At 55.2% G+C, this 19,291-nt stretch overlaps 2 protein-coding genes across 2 annotated transcripts in view; both read left to right on the forward strand.

Annotated features, from left to right (window-relative positions):
• Positions 1-386: 386 nt before the first annotated feature.
• On the forward strand, positions 387-9,675 carry LOC121362656 (protein Wiz-like; the record flags this gene model as incomplete). The annotated part of the gene is given in 7 exon segments (XM_041484323.1): positions 387-804; positions 807-1,520; positions 1,918-1,991; positions 2,481-3,048; positions 4,541-4,939; positions 5,876-6,068; positions 8,584-9,675. Coding segments are annotated over 7 exon segments (2,520 nt in total), but the record flags the coding sequence as incomplete, so codon positions are not given.
• A 1,441-nt stretch (positions 9,676-11,116) lies between these two features.
• Positions 11,117-19,291, forward strand: part of LOC121362655 (A-kinase anchor protein 8-like) — a gene marked incomplete at its 3' end in the record, with an annotated part of 16,961 nt that continues 8,786 nt past the window's right edge. Inside the window, exons 1-4 of the mRNA XM_041484322.1 lie at positions 11,117-11,466; positions 14,371-14,403; positions 15,430-15,652; positions 17,663-18,179. Of these exons, the coding sequence (XP_041340256.1) occupies positions 11,457-11,466; positions 14,371-14,403; positions 15,430-15,652; positions 17,663-18,179 (783 nt within the window). The remainder of the gene's footprint in view (positions 11,467-14,370; positions 14,404-15,429; positions 15,653-17,662; positions 18,180-19,291) is intronic.

The following is a 19,291-nucleotide window of genomic DNA, read 5'->3' on the forward strand; positions in this document are numbered from 1 at the left end:
TGTGTTTTATTGGGGTTTAGTGGGGTGTAATGGGGTTTCAGTTGGGTTTAATTTGCTTGAATTGGGGTTTAATGGGGGTTTAGTGGGTTGCAATGGGGTTTTTGTTGGGTTTTATTGGGGTTTAGTGGGGTGCAATGGGGGTTTAGTGGTGTTTTATCTGGGTTTACTGGGGTTTTATTGGGGTTTCACTGGGGCTTAGTGGGGTTTACTCTTCCTCTTCCTCCTCCTCCTCTTTTCCTCTTCCTTCTCTTTCTCCTGAGCTTCCTTGTCCTCCTCCTGCTCCCCTTCTTCCTTCCTAAATCCTTCTTATCCCAAATCTCCCACCACCCCGAGAATCGCCTCAGCCCCAAACCCCCAAATTTGGGATCTCCACCAGTACCTTTTAACCCCTTCTCTGCCGTTTTCCTGCGTTCCCGGCCTCGGGCTGGGAGCCATGCCGCGACACCCGCTGCGAGTTCTGCGGGGAATTCCTCGGGAACCCCATTTCCCTTATCCCACACCCCTTTCCCAGGAATCCTGACAGCCCCAAACCCCCAAATTTGGGATCATCCCCTCCACCAGCACCTTTTAACCCCTTCTCTCCCGCGTTCCCAGCCTCGGGCTCGGAGCCGTGCCGCGACATCCGCTGCGAGTTCTGCGGCGAGTTCTTTGAGAACCGCAAGGGGCTCTCGAGCCACGCGCGCTCGCACCTGCGCCAGATGGGGGTGACCGAGTGGTCGGTGAACGGCTCCCCCATCGACACCCTGCGCGAGATCCTCAGGAAGAAATCCAAGCCCTTCTTCGAGTTCTGCGGGGAATTCCCTGGGAACCCCCTCATCCCTTTCCCAGGAACCCCCTCAGTCCCAAACCCCCACCAGCACCCTTTAACCCCTTCTCTCCCGCGTTCCCAGCCTCGGGCTCGGAGCCGTGCCGCGACATCCGCTGCGAGTTCTGCGGCGAGTTCTTTGAGAACCGCAAGGGGCTCTCGAGCCACGCGCGCTCGCACCTGCGCCAGATGGGGGTGACCGAGTGGTACGTGAACGGCTCCCCCATCGACACCCTGCGCGAGATCCTCAGGAAGAAATCCAAGCCCTGCCTCATCAAGAAGGAGCCGCCGCTGCCGCCGGGGCTGGAGCCGGGCGCGGGGCTGGGCGAGGACGGCGCGGAGCCCAAAGCGCCGCCGGGGCCGGCTCCGGGCAAGGCGCTGCCCCCGGGGCTGGCCCTGGGCAAGCCGGGCTCGGGGCTGGCCCTGGCGCCGCTGGGCTCCAAGAACGCGCCCGGAGCCTTCCTGGCCGCCAAGAGGCCGCTGGGCGACGAGAGGCTGGGCGGGCACGGCGAGGCCAAGCACAAAGCCTTCGAGCTGGGCTTCAAGGCCAAGGCCCTGCACGACAAGGCCTGTGAGTGCCATGGGAAATCATGGGAATCTGGGGGTTTTGGGGTGTTTTTGGGGTGTTTTTGGGATGGGCTGGGCGGGCACGGCGAGGCCAAGCACAAAGCCTTCGAGCTGGGCTTCAAGGCCAAGGCCCTGCACGACAAGGCCTGTGAGTGCCGTGGGGATTCTTGGGGTTTTTGGGGTTTTGGGATGGTTTTTGGGGTGGTTTTGGGGTGGTCTGGCATCGCCTTCGAGCTGGGCTTCAAGGCCAAGGCCCTGCACGACAAGGCCTGTGAGTATTGAGGGAAAATCATGTGAATTTTGGGGTTTTGGAGTGTTTTTGGGATGGTTTTGGGATGGTTTTGGGATCTTTGGGATGGTTTTGGGATGGTTTTGGGAAGGGCTGGGCGGGCACGGCGAGGCCAAGCACAAAGCCTTCGAGCTGGGCTTCAAGGCCAAGGCCCTGCATGACAAGGCCTGTGAGTGCCATGGGGAAATCACAGGAATTTTGGGGTTTTGGGATGGTTTTGGGATCTTTGGGATGGTTTTGGGGTGTTTTTGGGAAGGGCTGGGCGGGCACGGCGAGGCCAAGCACAAAGCCTTCGAGCTGGGCTTCAAGGCCAAGGCCCTGCACGACAAGGCCTGTGAGTGCCATGGGAAATCATGGGAATCTGGGGGTTTTGGGGTGTTTTTGGGGTGTTTTTGGGATGGGCTGGGCGGGCACGGCGAGGCCAAGCACAAAGCCTTCGAGCTGGGCTTCAAGGCCAAGGCCCGCGACATCCGCTGGCTTGGGGCTCATCCCAGGGATTTTGGGATGCTCTGAGCTCCTCCCAAAGATTTAGGGACCCAAAATCCCACCCAGGGGTTTCCATCCCTCCCTAATCCCAGATTTCCCCTCCTGGCAGCCTCTCGGGCGGACCCGGTTCACGACATCCAATGGTTTAGTGATCATCCCGGGGATTTTGGGATGCTCTGAGCTCCTCCCAAAGATTTAGGGACCCAAAATCCCACCCAGGGGTTTCCATCCCTCCCTAATCCCAGATTTCCCCTCCTGGCAGCCTCTCGGGCGGACCCGGTTCACGACATCCAATGGTTTAGTGATCATCCCGGGGATTTTGGGATGCTCTGAGCTCCTCCCAGGGATTTAGGGACCCAAAATCCCATCCCGGGGGTTCCATCCCTCCCTAATCCCAGATTTCCCCTCCCGGCAGCCTCGCGGGCGGACCCGGTGCGCGACATCCGCTGCGAGTTCTGCGGCGAGTTCTTTGAGAACCGCAAGGGGCTCTCGAGCCACGCGCGCTCGCACCTGCGCCAGATGGGGGTGACCGAGTGGTCGGTGAACGGCTCCCCCATCGACACCCTGCGCGAGATCCTCAGGAAGAAATCCAAGCCCTGCCTCATCAAGAAGGAGCCGCCGCTGCCGCCGGGGCTGGAGCCGGGCGCGGGGCTGGGCGAGGACGGCGCGGAGCCCAAAGCGCCGCCGGGGCCGGCTCCGGGCAAGGCGCTGCCCCCGGGGCTGGCCCTGGGCAAGCCGGGCTCGGGGCTGGCCCTGGCGCCGCTGGGCTCCAAGAACGCGCCCGGAGCCTTCCTGGCCGCCAAGAGGCCGCTGGGCGACGAGAGGCTGGGCGGGCACGGCGAGGCCAAGCACAAAGCCTTCGAGCTGGGCTTCAAGGCCAAGGCCCTGCACGACAAGGCCTGTGAGTGCCATGGGAAATCATGGGAATCTGGGGGTTTTGGGGTGTTTTTGGGGTGTTTTTGGGATGGGCTGGGCGGGCACGGCGAGGCCAAGCACAAAGCCTTCGAGCTGGGCTTCAAGGCCAAGGCCCTGCACGACAAGGCCTGTGAGTGCCGTGGGGATTCTTGGGGTTTTTGGGGTTTTGGGATGGTTTTTGGGGTGGTTTTGGGGTGGTCTGGCATCGCCTTCGAGCTGGGCTTCAAGGCCAAGGCCCTGCACGACAAGGCCTGTGAGTGCCGTGGGGATTCTTGGGGTTTTTGGGGTTTTGGGATGGTTTTTGGGGTGGTTTTGGGGTGGTCTGGCATCGCCTTCGAGCTGGGCTTCAAGGCCAAGGCCCTGCACGACAAGGCCTGTGAGTGCCGTGGGGATTCTTGGGGTTTTTGGGGTTTTGGGATGGTTTTTGGGGTGGTTTTGGGGTGGTCTGGCATCGCCTTCGAGCTGGGCTTCAAGGCCAAGGCCCTGCACGACAAGGCCTGTGAGTATTGAGGGAAAATCATGTGAATTTTGGGGTTTTGGAGTGTTTTTGGGATGGTTTTGGGATGGTTTTGGGATCTTTGGGATGGTTTTGGGATGGTTTTTGGGGTGGTTTTGATGTGGTCTGGGAGCACCTTTGAGCTGGGCTTCAAGGCCAAGGCCCTGCACGACAAGGCCTGTGAGTGCCATGGGGAAATCACGGGAATTTGGGGAATTTGGGATCTTTGGGATGGTTTTGGGGAGGTTGGCATAATTTTGTGACATCCTTAGCATGTCTTTTGCATGGCCTGGCAGCACATGTTTTTTTCTCTTTTTCCCCCCTTTTTTTTTCTCCCGTTTTCCCCTCTTTTTTCCCCCACATGTTTTTTTTCATTTTTCCCTTTTTTTTCTCCATTTTACCCATTTTTTCCCCATTTTTCCATGTCCTCCCTACTGCGAGCTGTGCGGGCTGTACTTTGAGAACATCCCAGCCCTGCCCAGCCACGCCCGGGCGCACCTGCGGCACCTTGGGCAGTGCCCCTACCCCTTTTTCTCTATTTTAACCCAATTTTAATCCTGTTTTTCCCCTTTTTTCTCTATTCTAACCCAATTTCAATCCCGTTTTTCCCCATTTTCTGTGTCTCCCAGCAGCAGAGGCCTGCTGCGAGCTGTGCGGGCTGTACTTTGAGAACATCCCAGCCCTGCCCAGCCACGCCCGGGCGCACCTGCGGCACCTTGGGCAGTGCCCCTACCCCATTTTCCCTATTCTAACCCAATTTTAATCCCATTTTTTCCTGTTTTTCCCAATTTCAATCCCATTTTCCCTGTTTCCCAGCAGCAGAGGCCTGCTGCGAGCTGTGCGGGCTGTACTTTGAGAACATCCCAGCTCTGCCCAGCCACGCCCGGGCGCACCTGCGGCACCTTGGGCAGTGCCCCTACCCCATTTTCCCTATTCTAACCCCATTTTTATCCCGTTTTTCCCCATTTTCTGTGTCTCCCAGCAGCAGAGGCCTGCTGCGAGCTGTGCGGGCTGTACTTTGAGAACAGGAAGGCGCTGGCCAGCCACGCCCGGGCGCACCTGCGGCAGTTCGGCGTCACCGAGTGGTGCGTGAACGGCTCCCCCATCGAGACGCTGCGCGAGTGGATCCGGCACCGGCCGCACAAGGCGGGCGCCTACCGCAGCTACATCCAGGGCGGGCGCCCCTTCTCCAAGAAGTTCCGGAGCTCGGCGCACCCCCGGGAGCCCCGCGGCGCCCTGGCCGTGCCCTTCCTGCCCAAGGGCGGGCTGGCGGCCGAGGCGGCGCTGGGCGACTGCGGGAAGGGCCCCGAGGGCGCCGAGAGGGGCCTGGGGACCCCCCTGGGGGTGGTCAAGGTGGAGGAGCAGAGGGGCAACTTCAGCAGTGAGTGGGGGGATTGGGAGAATGGGAATTGGGGGGGTTTGGGAATGGGGAATGGGAATGGGAAATGTGGGGTTTGGGAATGGGGAATGGGAATGGGAATGGGAATGGGAATGGGAATGGGGAATGGGAATGGGAATGGGAATGAGGAGCGGTCAGGGTGGAGGAGCAGAGGGGCAACTTCAGCAGTGAGTGGGGGGATGGGGAGAATGGGAATTGGGGGGTTTGGGGTGGGAAATGGGGGGTTTGGGGTGGATAAATTGGGGTTTGGGAATGGGAATGGGAATGGGAATGGAAATGGGGAATGGGAATGAGGAGTGGGAATGGGAATTGGAATGGGAATGAGGAGTGGTCAGGGTGGAGGAGCAGAGGGGCAACTTCCGCAGTGAGTGGGGGGATTGGGAGAATGGGAATTGGGGGTTTGGGAATGGGGACAGGACTGGGGAATTGGGGATGGGATGGGATGGGAATGGCCTTGGGAGTGGGGATGTGAAATTGGGAATGGGAATGGGAATGGGAATAGGGACAGGAATGGGAATGGGATTGGGGAATGGAATGGGATTGGGGAATGGGAATGGGGGTGTGAAATTGGGAATGGGGACAGGGACAGGATTGGGAATGAGAATGGGAATGGGGAATTTGGGATGGTGATGGGAATGGGGAATGGGAATGGGAGTGGGGATGTGAAACTGGGAATGGGAACAGGACTGGGGAACTGGGACGGGAATGGGGACAGGAATGGGGAATTGGGGATGGGAATGGGGAATTGGGGATGGGGACAGGAATGGGGAATTGGGGACAGGAATGGGAATGGGGACAGGGAATGGGGAATTGGGGACAGGATTGGGGACAGGGACTGGGGTCTCCAAGGTGACCAGAGCTGTGCCTGGGACCCCGCCAGGCCCCCCCAGTTCCCAACCCCTGCCGCCCATCCCGCAGAGTTCGAGCGGCGCCAGGCGCGGCCCCTGGAGCCGCCGCTGCCGCGCGACGCCGAGCCCGGCGCCGACTTCCCGCGGAAGCTTCCGGAGCCGCGGCCGCCGCCGCGCGTGCGCCCGGTGCCCGCGCTGGTGCCGCGCCCGCCGCAGACCTCGCTGGTCAAGTTCGTGGGCAACATCTACACCCTCAAGTGCAGGTGGGACTGGGGGCAATTTCCCGATTTCCCAGCCTTTTTTGGGGTGTTTTTCCCGATTTTCCCCGCTCTTCCCTCCCTGGTTTTGGCGCTTTTCCCCCCTTTTCCTTCATTTCCCCCTTTTCCTGCTCTTCCCTCCCTCGTTTTGGCTCTTTTTCTGCATTTCCCCCCTTTTCCTGTGCTTCCATCCCTGTTTTTGGCTCTTCTCCCCCTTTTTTCTGCTCTTCCCTCCCTGTTTTTGGCTCTTTTTCCCCCTTTTTCCTCACCTCTCTCCCATTTTTGGGACTTTTCCCCCCTTTTCCCACTCCCCCATCCCACTTTTTGGAGGGATGCTCAAGTGACACCCTCAAGTGCAGGTGGGACTGGGGGCAATTTCCCAATTTCCCAGCCTTTTTTGGGGTATTTTCCCCGCTCTTCCCTCCCTGGTTTTGGCGCTTCCCCCCCCTTTTCCTTCATTTCCCCCTTTTCCTGCTCTTCCCTCCCTGGTTTTGGCTCTTTTCCCCCTTTTCCTGCTCTTCCCTCCCTGCTTTTGGCTCTTTTCCCCCCTTTTCCTGCTCTTCCCTCCCTGGTTTTGGCTCTTTCCCCCCTTTTCCTGCTTTTCCTTTTCTGTTTTTGGCTATTTTCCTGCATTTCCTCCCTTTCCCTGTGCTTCCATCCCTGTTTTTGGCTCTTCTCCCCCTTTTTCCTGCTCTTCCCTCCCTGTTTTTGGCTCTTTTTCCCCCTTTTTCCTCACCTCTCTCCCATTTTTGGGACTTTTCCCCCCTTTTCCCACTCCCCCATCCCAGTTTTTGGAGGGATGCTCAAGTGACACCCTCAAGTGCAGGTGGGACTGGGGGCAATTTCCCGATTTCCCAGCCTTTTTTGGGGTGTTTTTCCCGATTTTCCCCACTCTTCCCTCCCTATTCTTTGCTCTTTCCCCTGCCCTTTTCCTGCTGAAACCTGGGAATTCCTGCCCAAAATCTGGGAATTCCTCCTGAAACGTGGGAATTCCTCCAGGAATTCTTCCCAAAATCCAGGAATTCTCCCCGAAACCCCGGAATTGGCTCTTTTCCCCCTTTTCCTGCTCTTCCCTCCCTGCTTTTGGCTCTTTTCCCCCCTTTTCCTGCTCTTCCCTCCCTGGTTTTGGCTCTTTCCCCCCTTTTCCTGCTTTTCCTTTTCTGTTTTTGGCTATTTTCCTGCATTTCCTCCCTTTCCCTGTGCTTCCATCCCTGTTTTTGGCTCTTCTCCCCCTTTTTCCTGCTCTTCCCTCCCTGCCGCGGAAGCTTCCGGAGCCGCGGCCGCCGCCGCGCGTGCGCCCGGTGCCCGCGCTGGTGCCGCGCCCGCCGCAGACCTCGCTGGTCAAGTTCGTGGGCAACATCTACACCCTCAAGTGCAGGTGGGACTGGGGGAGATTCCTGATTCCCCAGCCTTTTTTGGGGTGTTTTTCCTGATTTTCCCCGCTCTTCCCTCCCTGGTTTTGGCGCTTTTCCCCCCTTTTCCTTCATTTCCCCCTTTTCCTGCTCTTCCCTCCCTCGTTTTGGCTCTTTTTCTGCATTTCCCCCCTTTTCCTGTGCTTCCATCCCTGTTTTTGGCTCTTCTCCCCCTTTTTCCTGCTCTTCCCTCCCTGGTTTTGGCTCTTTCCCCCCTTTTTCCTCACCTCTCTCCCATTTTTGGCTCTTTTCCCCCTTTTTCCTCACCTCTCTCCCATTTTTGGGACTTTTCCCCCCTTTTCCCACTCCCCCATCCCAGTTTTTGGAGGGATGCTCAAGTGACACCCTCAAGTGCAGGTGGGACTGGGGGCAATTTCCCGATTTCCCAGCCTTTTTTGGGGTGTTTTTCCCGATTTTCCCCACTCTTCCCTCCCTATTCTTTGCTCTTTCCCCTGCCCTTTTCCTGCTGAAACCTGGGAATTCCTGCCCAAAACCTGGGAATTCCTGCCCAAAATCTGGGAATTCCTCCTGAAACGTGGGAATTCCTCCAGGAATTCTTCCCAAAATCCAGGAATTCTCCCCGAAACCCCGGAATTCCTGCCCCAAACCCAGGAATTCCTGCCCCAAACCCCGGGATTCTCCCCCAAACCCCGGAATTCCTGCCCCAAACCTGGGAATTCCTCCCCAAAACCCCGGAATTCCTGCCCCAAACCTGGGAATTCCTCCCCAAAACCCCGGAATTCCTGCCCCAAACCTGGGAATTCCTCCCCAAAACCCCGGAATTCCTGCCCCAAACCTGGGAATTCCTCCCCAAAACCCCGGAATTCCTGCCCCAAACCTGGGAATTCCTCCCCAAAACCCCGGAATTCCTCCCAAAATGTGGGAATTCCTGCCCCACACCTCGGGATTCTCCCCCAAAATCCTGGAATTCCTGTCCAAAACCCCAGAATTCCTCCCGAAATGTGGGAATTCCTGCCCCAAACCCCGGAATTCCTGCCCCAAACCTGGGAATTCCTGCCCCAAACCCCGGAATTCCTCCCGAAATGTGGGAATTCCCGCCCCAAGCCCCGGAATTCCTCCCGAAGTTGGGAATTGCGCTGCCGTTGCAGGTTCTGCGAGGTGCAGTTCCAGGGCCCGCTGTCCATCCAGGAGGAGTGGGTGCGGCACCTGCAGCGCCACATCCTGGACATGAACTTCTCCAAGGCGGATCCCTGCCGGAGCGAGGCCCCCCCGGAGCCCCCCGCCCTGGCCGAGGCTCCCTGAATTTTCCCAAAATCTGGGAAGAAAAAAAAAAAAAAAAACCAACAACAAAAACCCAACCGTAAAACAAACAAAAAAAAAACAACAAACCCCCACAAAGCCCCCCGGGAGCGGCGGGGGGCTCCGGGCGGGGGGCGCCGGCCCCGGGCTGGGGCAGCCACAAGCACTACAGGAGCTCGGGAATCCCGGGAAAACCCTGGGAAAACCCTGGGAAAACCTCGGGAAACCCCCCGGGAAACCCCCGGGAAACCCCCCGGGAAACCCCCGGGAAACCCCCGGGAAACCCCCGGGAGGGAGAGGGGCTGGCACCGGGAATTCCTCCCTTCCCTCCCCGGGAAAAGAACAAAACTCCCTTTTTTTATCCCAAAGAACCGGCGGCGCCGCCCGGGGAGGGAATTCCCGGCCATTCCCGGGGGAAACGCTGTGGATTTTGTACATTTGGACCCTGGCAGAGTTGTAAATTCCTCATTTTTTTCCCCTTTTTTTTTTTTTTTTTTTTTTTTAGTGGCTACGTAGATGTCGGAATTCCCTCAGTTCCGGGGTTGCATGTTCCCAAAATTCCCACTTTTCCCAAGGAAATCCAGCGGGAATCCCCAAAATTCCGGGAGGATTCGGCTCCGTTTTTTTTCCCCAAATTCCCTTTTTTTTTTTTCTCCTTGGTTTTATTCCCATTTTTCCCCCCCCCATCCTGATTTTTTAAACTAGATTTGTGTAGAAAGCAAAGGAAAAAATAAAAAAGATCCCTTTTTATTATTTGGGAATCCCGAAACTTCCGGATTTCGGAAGGAATTTTAACGGAGAAATATTTTGGGTTTTTTTTTCCTGGTTTTGGTTTTTTTTCCTTTTTTTTTTTTTTTTTATTTCCACGTTTTTCGGGACGTTTCTGGCGATTCCTGTACCCGGGACTGGGGGACGATGAATTAAATTCTTCTGGAGATGAATTCCCGGGAAAAACGGAGTCTCTGCATGCCTGGCCTGGGGAATTTGGGGGAATTCCAGGGGAATTTGGGGAAAATCGGGGAGATTTGGGGAAATTCCGGGGAGATTTGGGAGAATTCCAGGGAAATCCAGGGAAATTTGGGGAAAATCCAGGGAAATTTGGGGGAATTCCAGGGAAATATGGGGAAATTTGGGGGAAATCTCAGAAAATTTGGGGAAAATCCAGGGAAATTTGGGGAAATTCAGGGAGGTTTGGGGGAATTCCATGGAAATTTGACAAAATCCGGGGAAATCTGGGGAGATTTGGGAGAATTCCGGGGAAATTCAGGGGGATTTGGGGGAAATTTGGGGAAATTCAGAGGAAATTGGGAGAATTCCAGGGAAATTTGGGGAAATTCAGGGGGATTTGGGGGAAATTCCAGGGAAATTTTGTGGAAATCTGAGGAAATTTGGGGGAAATCCAAGGAAATTTTGGGAAATTCCAGGGAAATTTGGGGAAAATCCAGAAAACTTTGAGGGAAATCCAAGAGGATTTGGGGGAATTCCAGGGAAATTTTGGAAAATCCAGAAAAAATTGAGGGAAATTTTGGGGAAATCCAAGGAAATTTTGGGAAATTCCAGAAAACTTTGAGGGAAATTTTGGGGAAATCCAAGTCCAGGAGGATTTGGGAAAATCCCGGGAAATTTGGGGGCAATCCAGGGACATCTGGGAGAATTCCGGGGAGATTTAGGGGAATTTCAGGGGGATTTGGGGGAATTCCAGGGAAATTTGAGGAAATTCTGGGGGATTTGGTGGAAATTTGGGGAAAATCCTGGGAAATTTGGGGAAATCCAGGGAAATTTGGGGACAAGGATGGGGATTTGGGATTTGAGGACGAGGATTTGGGATGGGGATTTGGGGTTGTCATTTGGGACACGACATGGATTGGGATTTGGGGTCGTTATTTGGGATTTGGGGACATTGGGATGGGGATTTGGGGTCATTTGGGACACTGGGGAAATGGATTGGGATTTGGGGTCATTATTTGGGATTTGGGGACACTGGGATGGGGGACACTGGGGACCCTGGGATGGGGATTTGGGGTCATTATTCGGGATTGGGGATTTGGGGACACTGGGACGGGGATTCAGGGTCGTTCTTTGGGGTCGGTGTTTGGGGTCGTTCTTTGGGGTTCGGGGTCGTTCTTTGGGGTCGATCTTTGGGGTTTGGGGTCGTTCTTTGGGGTCGTTCTTTGGGGTCCGGGGTCGGTGTTTGGGGTCGGTGTTTGGGGTCCGGGGTCGTTCTTTGGGGTCGATCTTTGGGGTCCGGGGTCTCCCTCCCATGACCCCGCCGCTGTCCCCGCGTCCCCCACGTGACAAACACGTGACAGGCGCCGCACGTGACAAGCACGTGACCCCCGGTGACACCGCACGGCCGCGAGCGGCCACGTGAGGGCGCCCCAGGGGGCGTGGCCTCAGTGGAGATAGCCAATAGCAGCCGGCGATGCGGCGAGGGGGCGTGGCCAGAGGCGCGCCTGTCACGCGATAGGTCCTCAGCCGGCTTAGCTGACCAATGGGACAGCAGAGCGGAGGAAGCCACGCCTCCTCATCGAGCAGACTTTCACTTTAACCAATCGCGTAGCGGGAAACCCGATGAGCGACAGCAGCCGCCTACCAATGGGAGGTGTGAACCGCGCGGACCAATCAGCGCGGGAGAGGCGGAGCGCTGCGGCCAATCAGCGCGAGGGGGCGGGGCCGGCGCGGCGCCGTTACCGCCCGGGAAAGGGGAGGAGGCGCCGCCATCATGAGCTACGGTGAGGGGAGGGGGCGGCACCGGGACGGGAGCGACCGCGGGCACCGGGACCGGGAGGGGCCGGCGGGGTCCCTGAGGGGCTGGCGGGGTCGGTGAGGAGCGGGAGCCCTGAGGGGCGGCGGGATCCGTGAGGGCCGGCGGGTCTGTGAGGGGCGGCGGGATCCTTGAGAGGCCGGCGGGTCGGTGAGGGGCGGGAACCGTGAGGGGCGGCGGGCTCCGTGAGGGACCCCTGGGGTCGGTGAGGAGCGGGGTCCGTGAGGGACCGGCGGGGTCGGGGGGGGGGGGGGGGGGGCGGGAGTCCGGTGGGGCACGGCGGGGTCCGTGAGGGGAGAGCGGAGGGAGAGGGAACGGGGAGGGTCCCTGAGAGACCGGGGGGACACCGGGAGATTGGGGGGTTCGTGAGGGACCGGGGACGTCCCTGAGGGACCGGGGGGTGATCGTGAGGGACCGGGGGTGACCGAGAGGGACCGGGGAGACACCGGGACACGGGGATGTCCGTGAGGGGAGCGGGGGGAAACCGGGACCGGGGGGTTACCGAGACATGGAGGGGGACCGTGAGGGACACCGGGGGTGACCGGGAGGGCACCGCGACATGGATGGGGGCTGAGGGACCAGGCACGTTGAGGGGACACCGGGACACGGAGATGTCCGTGAGGGGAGCGGGAGGATACCGGGACCGGGGGTGACCGTGAGGGACCGGGGGACACCGGGACATGGAGGGGGACCCTGAGGGACCCGGGGTGACCGGGAGGGACCGAGGGACACCGGGACCGGGGGTGTCCGGGAGGGACCGGGAGGTTCCGGGACCTTGTGGGGACACCGGGACCGGGGATGTCCTGAGGGACCGGGGGTGTCCGGGAGGGACCGTCAAATTTTGTAGGGGGGCGGCCGGAGCCACCGGGGGCACCGGGACAGCCCCAATTGCCGGGACTTGGCTCCCAAAACCGGGATTGGATCCCAAAACCGGGATTTGCTCCCTGTCCAGCCCCGTTGCCTCTCCCGGTCCCGCTCCCGGGAATTCCCGGTTCCATCCCAGCCCGGGTTTATTCCCGGCCCGACCCCTCCCGAGCCGTTTTAATCCCATTTTTTCTCATTTTTATCCCATTTTTTCTCATTTTAATCCCATTTTTTCCCGTTTTTATCCCATTTTTTCTCATTTTTATCCCATTTTTTCTCATTTTAATCCCATTTTTTCCCGTTTTTATCCCATTTTTTCTCATTTTTATCCCATTTTTTCTCATTTTAATCCCATTTTTTCCCGTTTTTATCCCATTTTTTCTCATTTTTATCCCGTTTTTTCTCATTTTAATCCCATTTTTTCTCGTTTTCATCCCATTTTCCCCCGTTTCTCCCGGAATCCCGTCCCGTTCCCTCACCTGGGACACACCTGGAGGGGCGGGGCAGCGATTCCCGCAATATTCCAGGAGAATTCCCACCCCGAGGGAGCGCCCAAACCCCTTAATTGGGCTTTTGTGCTAATGAGGAGCCGCTAATTAGAGCCGAAATTCCACTGGGGAATGAGGGAACAGCAGGAACAGGATCCAACTCCCTTTTCTTTCCCTATTTTCCCCCTGGTTTTCCCGATTTTTCCCATTTTTTCCCCCCGTTCTTTCCCACTTTCCCCTATTTTTTTCCCATTTCCCCCCATTTTTTCCCAATTCTTTCTCAGCATTTCCCATTTTTCCCCATTTTCTCCCTTTTCCCCCAAGTTTTCCCCATTTTTCCCATTTTTTTCCTGTTTTCCCCTGGTTTTCCCCATATTTTCCCATCTCTCCCAATTTTTTTCGATTTTCTCCTAATTTTCTCCCATTCTTTCCCATTTCCCCCCGTTTTTTCCCATTTTTTCCCATTTTTTCCCACTTTCATCCCAAATTCCCCATTCCCAGGGTACGAGGGCTATGGCTACGGCTACGGCTACGGCCAGGAGGGCTCCGGGGGCTTCGGCTTCGGCGGCGCCGCCGGGAATTCCTGGGATTTGGGGAATTCTGAGCCCGACGGGGCCCCCGAGGGCGGCGACGGCCCCGGGAAGCAGCGGCAGGAAGCGGGAGCCGGGATCCACGGCGAGGCCGAGGGGCTGCAGGGACGGGGCTACGGGGCTGCATCCCATTTTCCCCCGTTTCTCCCGGAATCCCGTCCCGTTCCCTCACCTGGGACACACCTGGAGGGGCGGGGCAGCGATTCCCGCAATATTCCAGGAGAATTCCCACCCCGAGGGAGCGCCCAAACCCCTTAATTGGGCTTTTGTGCTAATGAGGAGCCGCTAATTAGAGCCGAAATTCCACTGGGGAATGAGGGAACAGCAGGAACAGGATCCAACTCCCTTTTCTTTCCCTATTTTCCCCCTGGTTTTCCCGATTTTTCCCATTTTTTCCCCCCGTTCTTTCCCACTTTCCCCTATTTTTTTCCCATTTCCCCCCATTTTTTCCCAATTCTTTCTCAGCATTTCCCATTTTTCCCCATTTTCTCCCTTTTCCCCCAAGTTTTCCCCATTTTTCCCATTTTTTTCCTGTTTTCCCCTGGTTTTCCCCATATTTTCCCATCTCTCCCAATTTTTTTCGATTTTCTCCTAATTTTCTCCCATTCTTTCCCATTTCCCCCCGTTTTTTCCCATTTTTTCCCATTTTTTCCCACTTTCCCGTCGTTTTTTTCCTACTTTTTCACCGTTTTTCCCACTTTTCCCCATTTCCCCCATATTTTCCCATTTTTCCCCAATTTTTTCCCATTTTTCCCTCATTTTTTCCCCCTTTTCCCCCAATTTCCCCCAGTTTCTCAGCAGGAATTTCCCTTTCCTGACAATCCCCAAATCCCCAGGGCAGGGAATCCTTTCAGGCTTGGGTGGAAATTTGGGATTTGGGGGGAATTTGGGGGATTTTGGGAGCCTAACTGGGATTTTGCTGTTTTTTAGGGTACGGAGATTGGAATTCAGGCTCGAGCAGAGGCAAGTGTGGGAATTTCCTCCCTGGATCCATCCCCAGATCCCTCGGGAAGCTCCCACCTCTCCTTTCCCAAATTTTAGCCCCAAATTCCCGCCGGATCCAACAAAAAAATCGGCATTTTTGGGACGGGGAAACGGCTCAGAGTTCAAAATTGGGGGATTTTTGGGATCCCTTCAGCCAAAATTCCGTGGGAACGATCCCAAATTCCATGGGAACGATCCCAAATTCCATGGGAATGATCTCAAATTTTGTAGGAATGACCCCAAATTCCATGGGATGGATTCCAAATTCCATGGGAATGATCTCAAATTCTATGGGAATTTGAGGGAAGAATTCCAGGGGTGATCCCAAATTCAATGGGAATGATCCCAAATTCCGTGGGAATTAAATGGAAATGATCCCAGATTCTGTGGGAATTAATTGGGAATGATCCCAAATTCCGTTGGAATTAACTGGGAACGATCCAAAATTCCTTGGGAAGGTTCCCAAATTCCATGGGAATTAACTGTGAATGATCCCAGATTCCGTGGGAACGATCCCAAATTCCTGGTAAATCCCAAATTCCCAGTAAATCCCGGGACTCTCTGGAATTCCCGGTGAATCCCAGAGCTCTCCCAAATTCCCAGTGAATCCCGGTAAATCCTGAATTCCCAGTAAATCCTGGGATTCTCCTGAATTTCTGGTGAATCCTGAATTTCTGGTAAATCCCAGTAAATCCTGGAGCTCTCCCAAATTCCCACTGAGTCCCAAATTCCCGGTGAATCCTGGTAAATCCTGAATTCTTCTTGAATCCTGGAGCTCTCTGGAATTCCTGGTAAATCCTGAATTCCTGATGAATCCCAGTAAATCCTGAATTCCTAATGAATCCCGGTAAATCCCGAAGTCCTGGTAAATCCCAGTAAATCCTGAATTCCCGGTGAATTCCCGGTGAATCCCGAATTCCCGGTAATTCCCAGTACATCCTGGAGCTCTCCCGAATTCCCAGTGAATCCCGAATTCCCGGTAAATCCCAAATTCCCCGTTCCCAGGGTACGAGGGCTATGGCTACGGCTACGGCTACGGCCAGGAGGGCTCCGGGGGCTTCGGCTTCGGCGGCGCCGCCGGGAATTCCTGGGATTTGGGGAATTCCGAGCCCGACGGGGCCCCCGAGGGCGGCGACGGCCCCGGGAAGCAGCGGCAGGAAGCGGGAGCCGGGATCCACGGCGAGGCCGAGGGGCTGCAGGGACGGGGCTACGGGGCTGCCCCCGAGAGGTGGGAATGTGGGAATGTGGGATTGGGAATGGGAATGGGGGATTGGGAATGGGAGATTGGGAATGGGGGATTGGGATCCACGGCGAGGCCGAGGGGCTGTTTTCGATTTTCTCCTAATTTTCTCCCATTCTTTCCCATTTCCCCCCGTTTTTTCCCATTTTTTCCCATTTTTTCCCACTTTCCCGTCGTTTTTTTCCTACTTTTTCACCGTTTTTCCCACTTTTCCCCATTTCCCCCATATTTTCCCATTTTTCCCCAATTTTTTCCCAGAGGATTGGGAACAGGGGAATGGGAATGAGGTGGGGGTGGGAATGGGAAAACGGGAACGCAAACAGAAACGGGAAAATGAGAACGGGAGTGGGAAAATGGAATGAGAATGGGGAAATGGGAACAGGGGAGTGGGAATGGGGGATTATCCTGAAAAATCCAGAATTTGAGATTTGGGGTTGCAGGGTGGTTGGGCTTGGATCCCGGGGAGCGGGTTTTTCCCACTTTTCCCCATTTCCCCCATATTTTCCCATTTTTCCCCAATTTTTTCCCATTTTTCCCTCATTTTTTCCCCCTTTTCCCCCAATTTCCCCCAGTTTCTCAGCAGGAATTTCCCTTTCCTGACAATCCCCAAATCCCCAGGGCAGGGAATCCTTTCAGGCTTGGGTGGAAATTTGGGATTTGGGGGGAATTTGGGGGATTTTGGGAGCCTAACTGGGATTTTGCTGATTTTTAGGGTACGGAGATTGGAATTCAGGCTCGAGCAGAGGCAAGTGTGGGAATTTCCTCCCTGGATCCATCCCCAGATCCCTCGGGAAGCTCCCACCTCTCCTTGAGTGGGAATGGGAATGGGGGATTATCCTGAAAAATCCAGAATTTGAGATTTGGGGTTGCAGGGTGGTTGGGCTTGGATCCCGGGGAGCGGGAAAGGGATGGGAAGTGGGAAAAGGGGATGGGAAATGGGGAATCCTAACTGGGATTTTGCTGATTTTTAGGGTACGGAGATTGGAATTCAGGCTCGAGCAGAGGCAAGTGTGGGAATTTCCTCCCCCTGGATCCCCCTGGATCCATCCCCAGATCCCTCGGGAAGCTCCCACCTCTCCTTTCCCAAATTTTAGCCCCAAATTCCCGCCGGATCCAACAAAAAAATCGGCATTTTTGGGACGGGGAAACGGCTCAGAGTTCAAAATTGGGGGATTTTTGGGATCCCTTCAGCCAAAATTCCGTGGGAACGATCCCAAATTCCATGGGAACGATCCCAAATTCCATGGGAATGATCTCAAATTTTGTAGGAATGACCCCAAATTCCATGGGAAGGATTCCAAATTCCATGGGAATGATCTCAAATTCTATGGGAATTTGAGGGAAGAATTCCAGGGGTGATCCCAAATTCAATGGGAATGATCCCAAATTCCGTGGGAATTAAATGGAAATGATCCCAGATTCTGTGGGAATTAATTGGGAATGATCCCAAATTCCGTTGGAATTAACTGGGAACGATCCAAAATTCCTTGGGAAGGTTCCCAAATTCCATGGGAATTAACTGTGAATGATCCCAGATTCCGTGGGAACGATCCCAAATTCCTGGTAAATCCCAAATTCCCAGTAAATCCCGGGACACTCTGGAATTCCTGGTGAATCCCAGAGCTCTCCCAAATTCCCAGTGAATCCCGGTAAATCCTGAATTCCCAGTAAATCCTGGGATTCTCCTGAATTTCTGGTGAATCCTGAATTTCTGGTAAATCCCAGTAAATCCTGGAGCTCTCCCAAATTCCCACTGAGTCCCAAATTCCCGGTGAATCCTGGTAAATCCTGAATTCCTGGAGGGTGGGAAAAGGGGCTGGAGAAGGAGGCCCTCAAATTCTGGGACCCGTTTTTTGGGAATAAAGGAGATCCCGATCCTTCAGACCCTTTTTCTTGGAAATCCCCAACCCTTGAAACCATTTCTTTGGGAATTCCCAAAACACCCCCCTCCAACCCCTCACGGCTAAAACCCCAGAATTCCCAAATTCCCCCCCTCAGGTACGATCCCTACGAATCCTACGGCGACTCCCGCGTGAACGACCACCGGGATCTGTACCGGGCAGCCTTCGACTACCCCGGCGATTATCCCGGCGATTATCCCGGCGATTACCCCAACGATTACCCCAACGATTACCCCAGTGATTATCCTGATTACCCCAACGATTACCCCAACGATTATCCCGACTATCCCAACGATTATCCCGGCGATTTTCCCAACGAATCCGAGCCCGACGCCAACGACTTCTACGGCCGGCCCCACCCGCGGGAGCAATTCCAGGGCAAATTCCGGGAAGGCTTCGGGCCCCGGGGGGGCTGGGGGGGCCGGGAGCGGGGCTTCCCGGGGTTCCCGGCCCGGGGGGGCTGGGCCGAGCCCCGGGGGCCGCCCCGGCGCCTCCCGTCGCTCTTCTCGCACAACATCCTGCCCGAGCCCGGCGCCTTCCGCGGCTTCCCCGGCGCCTTCCGCGGCCTCAAGAGGATGAGGAGGGGCTGGAGGGTCTGGGATGCCGAGCTCAGGGTGAGTCGGGGGCGGTGCCGGGCCTTTGCCCTGATTTCCCTGCGTTTCCCGTGGTTTTCCCGTGCTAATTCCATCATAATTCCTTGGTTTTCCGTGATAATTCCATGATAATTCCTTGGTTTGCCATGACAATTCCGTGGTTTTCCATGATAATTCCATGCATTTCCATGGTTTTTCATAAGTTTTTCATAATTTTTCCATGTTTTTTTCATGATTTTCCATAGTTCTCCTCCATAGTTTTTCCATGGTTTATCTGTGGTTTTCCATGACGATTCCATGGTTTTCCATGACAATTCCTTGGTTCTCCATGATAACTCCATGATTTTCCATGTTTTTTTCATGAGTTTTTCATCATTTTTCCATGATTTTCCATAGTTTTTCCATGATTTTCCATAGTTTTCCTCTGTGGTTTTTCCATGATTTAGCTATGGTTTTCCATGAGAATTCCTTGGTTTTTCCATGAATTTTCCATTATTTTTCCATGACTTCCCGTGTGTTTCCCTCAATTTTTCCTCCAAGTTTTCCTCCAATTTTCCCCCCAATTTCCCCCCAATTTTCCCTATTTTTTCTCATTTTCCCCCAATTTCCCCCCAATTTTCTCCCAATTTCTCCCTTAATTTTCTCCCAATTTTCCCCTGATTGTCCCCCAATTTCCCCCAATTTTCCCTATTTTTTTCTCATTTTCCCCCAATTTCCCCTTTTTTTCCCAATTACCCCCCAATTTCCCCTCTATTTTCCCTGATTTCCCCCCATTCTCCCTCAATTTTCCCCCAATTTTTCCCCGATTTCCCCCCAATTTTTCTCCCAATTTATCCCTGATTTCCTCCCAATTTCCTCCCAATTTTCTCCATTTTCCCCCAATGTCCCCCAATCTTTCCCCCCAGTTTTTCCCATTTCCCCCCTAATTTTCCTCTGATTCTCCCCCAATTTTCCCCTGATTTTCCCCCAGTTTCTTCTGATTCCCCCCAATTTCCCCCCAAATTTTCTCCCATTTTCCCCCTGATTTTCCCCAGTTTTCCTCCAATTTTCCCTGATTTCCCCCCATTCTCCCACAATATTTCCCTCCATTTTCCCTCCAATTTTCCCCCATTTTCCCCCCCACTCCCCCCCCC

The sequence above is a fragment of the Pyrgilauda ruficollis genome, unplaced genomic scaffold (genome assembly GCF_017590135.1).
Source record: "Pyrgilauda ruficollis isolate IOZ18807 unplaced genomic scaffold, ASM1759013v1 scaffold655, whole genome shotgun sequence".
Lineage (NCBI taxonomy): Eukaryota > Metazoa > Chordata > Aves > Passeriformes > Passeridae > Pyrgilauda > Pyrgilauda ruficollis.